This window comes from Arachis hypogaea, chromosome 15, assembly GCF_003086295.3.
Source record: "Arachis hypogaea cultivar Tifrunner chromosome 15, arahy.Tifrunner.gnm2.J5K5, whole genome shotgun sequence".
Classification (NCBI taxonomy): domain Eukaryota; kingdom Viridiplantae; phylum Streptophyta; class Magnoliopsida; order Fabales; family Fabaceae; genus Arachis; species Arachis hypogaea.
The window spans coordinates 87,463,364-87,472,665 of NC_092050.1; the positions used below are offsets into that span (position 1 = coordinate 87,463,364).

At 34.7% G+C, this 9,302-nt stretch overlaps 1 protein-coding gene across 3 annotated transcripts; it reads left to right on the top strand.

Annotated features, from left to right (window-relative positions):
* The first annotated feature begins 3,053 nt into the window (after positions 1–3,053).
* On the top strand, positions 3,054–6,938 carry LOC112747069 (uncharacterized). Of its 3 annotated transcripts, none has more exons than XM_072218400.1 (9): positions 3,054–3,349; positions 3,476–3,611; positions 3,817–3,955; positions 4,176–4,253; positions 4,757–4,831; positions 5,006–5,076; positions 5,195–5,252; positions 5,637–5,811; positions 6,525–6,938. In XM_072218400.1, the coding sequence occupies exons 6-9, from the start codon at positions 5,030–5,032 to the stop codon at positions 6,650–6,652; spliced, it is 408 nt and encodes a 135-aa protein (XP_072074501.1). In that variant the 5' UTR covers positions 3,054–3,349; positions 3,476–3,611; positions 3,817–3,955; positions 4,176–4,253; positions 4,757–4,831; positions 5,006–5,029; the 3' UTR covers positions 6,653–6,938. The 3 variants fall into 3 exon arrangements, with proteins under 3 accessions (XP_072074501.1, XP_072074502.1, XP_072074503.1); XM_072218401.1 differs by having other exon boundaries at positions 3,476–3,558; XM_072218402.1 differs by having other exon boundaries at positions 6,533–6,620.
* Positions 6,939–9,302: the final 2,364 nt, after the last annotated feature.

The following is a 9,302-nucleotide window of genomic DNA, read 5'->3' on the forward strand; positions in this document are numbered from 1 at the left end:
CGAGGAATCACAAGGGGCATCCATGTAGAATGAAAAACAGGGGACTCAAATTGGGGGAGAGCGGCAGTTGCGATCGGCGACAACGGTAGACTTATATAGGCTGTTTCATTGAACTTGGGGTTAGACCATAGGCGAGAGTGGAGGAATTGGGTCTTAGCTCCATGCAACAATCTTATTGAATCATGAGGAAAAGCTTTGGTAGCTTTGATTTCTTCAGAGATAGTAAGCGTTGGAGGAGAAGATTTGGGATTTGGCCATTTAGGTGGGTTGGCGGGTTATTTTGGGGGTAAAGATGTGGGTTGGGTTCGGTTCTGGTTATGTGGGCCGGATATGCCAAGTCCAAAAAAAAAGAGTTATTTGGATGAATTTTAAAAAAAAATATTTTTTGTTGAATTATTTTTTTAAGATTTTATAAAAAAGTAGAAATAATTTTATATTTAAATATTTCATATAAAAATATTTTTTTATCTATCAATTATGTTTAGATAGAACAATATAAAAGTATTTTCATATTTATTTATTATGTAAAAAATATTTTTTACTTTTCTAATCATTTTATTTTTACTGCTAGGAATTTGTCAAATATGATAAAAAATTAAAAAAGACCTTTTTCATTGAATAAAATCTTGAGAAAAGGACAAATAGGTTCTTGACATTTTGTCCCATAGACATTTCTGTTCCTGACCATTTAAAAATACTTTTAAATTTCTGACCACTTTAAAAGTTAGAAATAGGAATCCCTCCGTTCATATGGGTTTGTCAGACCTAACAAAAAAGTTTGATGTAGATAAGCCCCCTTACTTCAAAATGACGCCGTTTGTCTTAGTTGCTAGCTTTGTCACCAAAAGAGCAAAAATCCCTCTTACTGCTCACTAAATGGTGCATTAACATTAAGAGTGTTAATAATCACCGTAACACTCCTCTCAACTATTCTAGCTGCAAATGTTCCAAAACCACCACGAATTTCAAAACCAATTCTAACCCCTCCATTACTAGTTTCCAAATCCAAAACACCATCAACAAGAAAATCATTCTTATTCTTAAATTTCACAAATCTTTGATTCTCATTACCATTCCTAAACAAATCAAAGCAACCAATGTATTCTCTATTCAATTGTTATTTCTGTCTTTGTCATCACCTTATTTTTCTTTGGCTTCGGCTTCAATCTCCTTTTGCAGCTCCTTAGCCTTGTCCTTATCATCCGCAATAGCCAGTGCCTTGAACATTCCCTTGGAACCACCACCTCTAATTTCGGCATCGTTCTCTTTCAGTTTTGCGTCGAATTCTTTAACGTTCTCGGAACATCGACCTAACTTGTAATGAACTCAATAAGTACCTTATCAGCGAATTAAAATAATGTGTGCCAGTATAATTTTGTGATTTCCATCACCCTATTTATTATTATAATTGTTCTGAATTCTAATTATATCTCTCAAAATAATATGAATTCCATAGTTTTTTTCCTTCTTCCTACTTGTTTAGAGATGATATATGTCATCTTAGACTTTTGAGTTTTCTCAAAAATAACATTTTCCTAAATTTTGATTATTTGCTTCTATAGCTAACCTTAAAATCATAGCTTACCCTAAAATCATAGGTTCTTCCTGCTATATAGGTTCTTTTTATTAGGTTTGGGATTCGGTATAAGTTATCTTATCAATCATAGGTTCTACCTGCTATAGAGGTTCTTTTTTTGTTATCTTTTCGTTTTAAAACTCATCCTTTCTCTTCTCCTGCAAAACAGTAAAATAGGTATGCAAATATAGAGTAGGTATGAAATTACAAAGTGTAGATAAAAAAATAGTTGAGAAAACCTCTTTTCTCTTTTGGTTACGATGATCATATTCAAATCATATGATATAATTATTATTATAGTTGTTTAATTTGAGTTGGTTTATTTTTAATGAAACAGTTACAATTTGGTTGGTTGGGGATAACGAAATTGTATATATGTTTTTAATTCCTATTATGAATGCATTGAAGCTTGTGTCCACAAGATGAAGACCCTAACTTCAAGCTTCACAAGAACAGAAAGGGTTCTGGTTAGGCATGCATGTTTTTTTTTTATCTTTTTATACATTCAAACTTTATATTATAATATGGAATTTTATTGTTGTTATATTTTGTTGTTCTATTTTGTGTTTGTTTTGAATTTGAAAGTGTTTAGTTGTTAATTTTCAAATACGTATAACTTATTTCTCGAGTTAGCTATAGCTAGGAGACATCTTATATCAACAATGGAAGAAGGTGTTTGGAGAACTTTCAATTGATTAGCTAATTATATAGTTAACTTTATCCATACATATAAGACCAAGATTTGCTATGGGATATTTCAACAGTTGGCCATTGCTCTTTAAATTCGTAATCAAGCCATTATATTATTAATATCTTATATTATACAAGCTAAAGTTTTTATATGAAAATATATCCAATTCGATTTCTAATTAACCGTTAATTCTCTATTGGACAAACCTAACTAGAATGCTTATTTAAGTTTAGAGAAGACAAGAAAAGAAGAGTCTCTCTCAATGCAAACAAATAGTTAAGGAAATATGGAATTAATTTAAAGCAACATTGAATTTGAAGGTGTTTTACTCATTTTTTGGTCGACTTTGATAGGTGATATCGAAACGAGCTTGTATCAAGATCTCAAGTATCGGGGAGTAGATACGACTTCTCTGAAAAAGAGTGAGATTGACTAGGAAATTACTCACTACTAGAAAACTAGTTATTACAGACGCATATTTCCGACGGATTTTATCCCATGGAAATACAGACGGAATTTTAGAGGGATTTTTTGTCGAAAAACAAAAAAAATGCATTAGCATAAATTATAGACGGAAAGCAGAATCCGTCGATAATTTTGTCGGTAAAATTAATTTTTTCCATGGAAAATAATTACAGACAGAAAATCCATCTTAATTAAATAAATAAAATGTTGCGTTTTATTAAATTATTACAGACAAAAAATCCGTCTGTAATTTAAAATTTTCCGTCGAAAAATATTGATATAAACCTACCTTAACCCTAATCTCTCGAGCTTCAGTCACAATTTACACACGTTCATTCACACTTCACACACGAGCTTCTTCCTCACCAGCTCTGCTTCTTTTCTGGTCGCACGAGCTTCCTCTGCCGTGGCCGCCGTTCGCATCACACGATTTCTCTGTCATCCCTTGCGTCGCACGAGCTCCTTCCGCCGCCGCTCTCGTCGCGTCTGCTCCCTTGGTCGCCGTTGTTGCAGAGCTCCCTCTGCCGCTCTCGTCGCGTCTGCTCCCTTCATTGCCGTCGTCACAGAGCTCTCTCCGCCACCGCTCTTATCGCGTTTGCTACCTTAGTGAATTTCAGGTATAATCTGATTTTGTGATTTTGGTGCTTAGGGCTCAATTTTTCTATACCAATTTTAGGTTTATCAATTTTTCTTCGCAGTTTCTATCTTCTTGTTGCTGTTGATGCTGATTGAGCTTGTTGTAGGTTTATCAATTATTTTACTATCAGCGAAGAAAGAGATTCCAGATTGACAACAACATAGAGATGCCAGAGTTATGCCCGGAATGGTTAGCATTGTTGATCATTGAGAAGGCTTGTTTATCTTCCATTCCTCTTTATGGTATTGTAGTGTATATCACCTTCCAGATTTTACTCTATAAATATTATCGGCTGAAGATATTCTTCTCTTATATGTTGTATGTTTTTAATAGACGAAATTAACAATGAATAACCAAATCTGTTTAGTTTTAATGATTCTTTGAACTGTTTGTTTTATCATTCTTATTATTGATATTGTTTCTTAATAATGGGGAATCTGTTTTCAGAAACTTCTGGTGCTGTATGTAAGACTGGTCAAAATTTTAAGGAAAAACCAAGGGAGCTTAGAGGACTTGATGCTGTCTTTGAAATTACCTTGAAGTGACGGTCGGATTTGAAGGTGTGAGATTGTAACCATCACACCAGGTACAATATCTTCAACTCTCTTATATATGTGCTTATTTTAAATTTTCATTAGACAATAACATTGAAATACTCATCTCTATGGTGGCTTTTATTAAGCTTCTGCATATATGGACTTGTTATTGAAACACTTAATAATTTCTATTGCACATAATTAACTTGTTATTGGAAATACTATACATGGAAGAAACGTTTCACTTGCATATATGGATTGTGCATGTAGGATGCTCCACCAAATCACGTTACCCCCAATGTTGCAACCTCTTTCATTGAGACACTTGAAGCCAATGAGCTTCTCAAGGTATCAATTTTAATTTCCCTGTTAATTGTGTTGTTATTGTTATTGGAGGAACATGCTTGAGAGATTGTCTCGCTTCAGTATTTTTATGCTTGCCATGTGTTTGATGAATTTCCTGAGAGAGATGAAAAAGAGCGGAACTTGTTTTCTGTGTTTCCTTTTCCCAATTCACAAGATTTAGGTACTTTTCCTCTTGGATTGCTTATGAAATTGGGTGTAAGTTTTCTCATGTTTTGCATTTGTGATTGGTAGTATTTTTCCTTGCTTGAAGTTGTTAGTTATTATTAAACCACTGTTTTGTGCCTAATATAATTGATGAGTACTACTTGTACGTACTACTTCATGACCAATAATTATTATGGTTTTACAGAGTGGAAGAGTTAATTTTTTTAGCTCTACTTTTGGCAGACCTATAATAATTCTTATCCCTAATAGCACATCTTTAAAGACATTTTAGCACATCTCTTGTTATAACTTTTAGCACATCTCTTGTTGTCTGATAAAAGCCTGGTCTTGCTGATGGAGATTGCGAAGCTATTGATCAAGATATTCTTCAATTACAGAAGGAACTTCACCAACAGGTTTTAATACTTTTGTTTTATTTATTGATTATTTATTTATTTTTGGATTTATTTTCTTTTGTTTTACTTTTTATATGTATATATGCTGCATTATGTGAAAGTTATAACAGTTTTGACAGAAAATCTGCATGAGGTATTTTTTTACACCTTGATTGTCCTTGCCCAATTATGCAGGTCACTGAAAAAGGAAAGGGCTTAATGAAACTCATTCCAGCAGTAGAAGAGGGCAGGGAAATAGAACAACGGTATGATTAGGTTTTAATACTTATGAGTTTTGATTTGATAAACTCATGGAAATAATGTGTATGTTTAGTTCTATCTGGACCCTCACTAATCACTGAATGTTTTTTCCTCAACTGACAGAGCCCTTGAGCAAGTTGCTATGGAAAAACTTGTTGAGTTGGCTTATAAGAAGAAGCTGGTAATTTAACTTCTATTTATTTATTGATCTGTTCTACAGGTTATTTGAAACATGCTATTCATTTTCTTAACGTGTTTTTCTTTTTTTTTTAAATAATGCTATTTATTTTCTTATTTAACTGAAAAGTTTTAATATGGTACTTACGTAGGATGATGTTAATTCCTCACTGTTGGCTTGTTTTATTACAAAAATTTACTTGCAAGTTTTGTGCTTGACTTTGTCTTTCCCTTCCTTCTGTGTCAACTTAGAAAGGGATGAGTTAAAAGCATTGCCATTGCTCTAGATTCTTCTTTTAACTATTATGATGTGAATATGCAATAACAATTTGTTTATGAAAGAGTTAACTGAATTACACTATGAAATGACCCTCGGTATTGTTGATAGGCCACCCGTGGAAGTAGTGCCGCAAGAAATGGCCTTACTAAGGTTGCAAAGCTAGTTGCTTTGGCTTTCATGAAGAGGACACTAGCTAGATGCAGGAAATTTGTGGAAATTGGGAGGAGTTGCTTTCTGGAGCCTGTCTTTAAAGATGTGCTATATAAAAATGTGTTGTTTCAAGGTAGCTCAGATTTTAATGGAAATACTTGCATATTATTTCATGATAATTAATCAGATGTTGTGCTTCTTTTTGATCCTGTGGAAATGTGTACTTAGTTCTATGCTTTCCGTACTCACTAATCTAATATGATAATACAGATTTACTCGACTCATTGACTGGTCAATTATGTAATCACTAGATATACAATGCTTAATTAATTGCTGATCTAGATATCCATGACCTGATAGGAGCTAATTTTCCAGTGGATAAAAAAATGCAAGAAACTAGTTATAAAGACTATATGTATTGTTGTCTGCTTACTTGGAAAGACAATAATAGTTTAGTTTTTATTTTGTATGAAGTATAAGCAAACTGAAAGCCTTCTATTGCTTTGAAAAAACTAGGACCTAACTTTATCAACTTTACAATCAATAGATGCACACATTATGCTTCTATTTCTAACCGTGAGTTGATCTCACGTTCCTAATCAACACGTCAGTGTGCTATCAAATGTAAGTTCTTTTTGTTTCATTTCATTTGTCTTAATTCAAAAACCTTAATTTTGTGTTATTTTAATCAGGTTAATGACACTGTTGGAACATTTTAATCAGTCAAAACTTGTTTAGAAATAGGGTACATTACACTCAACCTCATGATTATATACTAAAAATAAAAGCTCAATCATTCATTACTCTTTTTCTTTGTTATTCTTCTTGTAAACCTTTGCATACTAGCTTTACAGGAGTTTTCTAAGAGGAAGGACAATGGGAAGATGGCTGAAGGATCAAAAGGAGAGGAAAAAAGCAGGAAATTAGGACACATAATGCTCAGTTGCATGCTGCAGTATTCGTGGCAAGCATAGCTGATGCCGTTGTGGCCATTGTAGCTTCAATAGAGTGTACATTGTAGAATCAATAGAGTGTACATAGCAGCCATAAGAAAGTGTACATAGCTGCCATAAAGTTCTACACTTACCATATGAGTGGTCTCTAGCTTAGCTTGCATTATTCAAGAAATTTTAGAAAATTCTAAGGATACTACTCTACTAATGTTTGAGCCATGGATGTAATTTTCACTCCATATGGATGTATAACTGTATATTATTGAATAAGTAGAGTTATATGCAAAGAAATATTATATAGATAATCTATTTTTCATATATCTCAAAGAAGAAAAAAATAATATATAATTTATATGAGTTGAGTTGAGTTTTTTTATATTTATTTTGTATGTAAACAAGTTTATTTTGCAATTAAAAAAATAAAAAAAAATTCTATTTTACCTTACTGACGGATTTACAGACGGATTTTCTGTCTGTAATCAGAACGTGGGATGATTTTCCAAAGTTCAAATTACAGACGGAAAATCTGTCGAAAAATCCGTCTGTAATTAAAGACGGAAAATCTGTCAGACAGTTTGTCGCCTTTGGGAAATGGATAGAAAATTTACAGAGGGAAAATCCATCGGTAACTGGTAAAAATCTGTCTGTAATTTTTCGACGGAAAAAAATCCGTCGGTAAATAATTTTCGACGGGGCTTTCACAGAGGGACAAAATCCGTCGGTAATTTCGTCGGTGATGAGCGGATATTTTATACGCTTTTTGGGGTTAATTTCATATAGTTTCTAGTGTGTTTTTGTTAGTTTTTAGTTTATTTTCATTAGTTTCTAGGCAAAATTCATATTTCTGGACTTTACTATGAGTTTGTGTGTTTTTCTGTGATTTTAGGTATTTTCTAGCTGAAATTGAGGGAGCTGAGCAAAAATCTGATTCAGGATGAAAAAGGACTGCTAATGCTGTTGGATTCTGACCTCCCTGCACTCAAAGTGGATTTTCTGGAGCTACATGACTCAAAATGGCGCGCTTCCAATTGCGTTGAAAAGTAGACATCCAGGGCTTTCCAGAAATATAAAATAATGTAAACTGGCGTTCAACGCCACTTCCATGTTGTTGTCTGGCGTCCAGCGCCAGAAACAAGTTGCAAGTTGGAGTTCAACGCCAGAAAAGGATCCAAAGCTAGCGTTGAACACCCAAAACAGCCCTATGCACATGATTAGCTTAAGTCTCAGCCCCAGCACACACCAAGTGGGCCCCAGAAGTGGATTTCTGCACTATCCATCTTAGTTTACTCATTTTCTGTAAACCTAGTTTACTAGTCTAGTATTTAAACAACTTTTAGAGACTTGTTTTATATCTCATGATATTTTAGATTTGAACTTTGTACCTTTTGATGGAATGAGTCTCTAAACTCCATTGTTGGGGGTGAGGAGCTCTGCTGTGTCTCGATGAATTAATGCAAGTATTTCTGTTTTCCATTCAAACATGCGTGTTCCTATCTAAGATATCCATTCGCACTTCAATATGAATGTGATGAACGTGACAATCATCATCATTCCTCCACAAACGCGTGCTTGACAACCACTTACGTTCCACCGTAGAATGAATGAATATCTCTTAGATCTCTTAATCAGAATCTTCGTGGTATAAGCTAGATTGATGGCAGTGGTGCACGAATTGTGAATTACACTTTTCACAACGCGTACCACTAACCAGCAAGTGCACTGGGTCGTCCAAGTAATACCTTACGTGAGTAAGGGTCGAATCCCACGGAGATTGTTGGTTTGAAGCAATCTACGGTTATCTTGTAAATCTTAGTCAGGAAGTCAATTATGTTTGTCAATTGAATTATGAGTAACCAGTAGAGCATAAATTAAAAGTTACTTGTTGTGCAGTAATGGAGAATATGTTGGAGTTTTGGAGGTGCTTTGTCTTCTGAATCTCTGCTTTCCTCTGTCTTCTTGTTCACGCATGCACGTCCCCCTATGGCAAGCTGTGTGTTGGTGGATCACCATTGTCAATGGCTACCTTCCGTCCTTCCAGTGAAAACTACGCTCACGCGCTCTGTCACAGCACGGCTAATCACCGGTTGGTTCTCGATCCGGTTGGAATAGGATTTACTATCCTTTTGCGTCTGTCACTAACGCCCAGCCTTCAAGAGTTTGAAGCTCGTCACAGTCATTCAATCCTTGAATCCTACTCGGAATACCACAGACAAGGTTTAGACTTTCCGGATTCTCATGAATGCTGCCATCAGTTCTAGCTTATACCACGGAGATTCTGATTAAGGAATCTGAGAGATACTCATTTAATCGTATATAGAACGGAGGTGGTTGTCAGGCACACGTTCGTGGTTTGAGGAAGGTGATGAATGTCACTGATCATCACCTTCATCACAGTTAAGCGCGAATGAACATCTTAGATAGGAACAAGCGTGTTTGAATAGAAAACAAAAATACTTGCATTAATTCATCGAGACACAGCAGAGCTCCTCACCCCCAACAATGGGGTTTAGAGACTCAGGCCGTCAGAGAATACAAAGTTTAGATCTGAAATGTCATGAGATACAAAATAAGTCTCTAAAAGTTGTTTAAATACTAAACTAGTAGCCTAGGGTTACAAAATATGAGTGGACTATGATGGATGATGCAGAGATCCACTTATGGGGCCCACTTG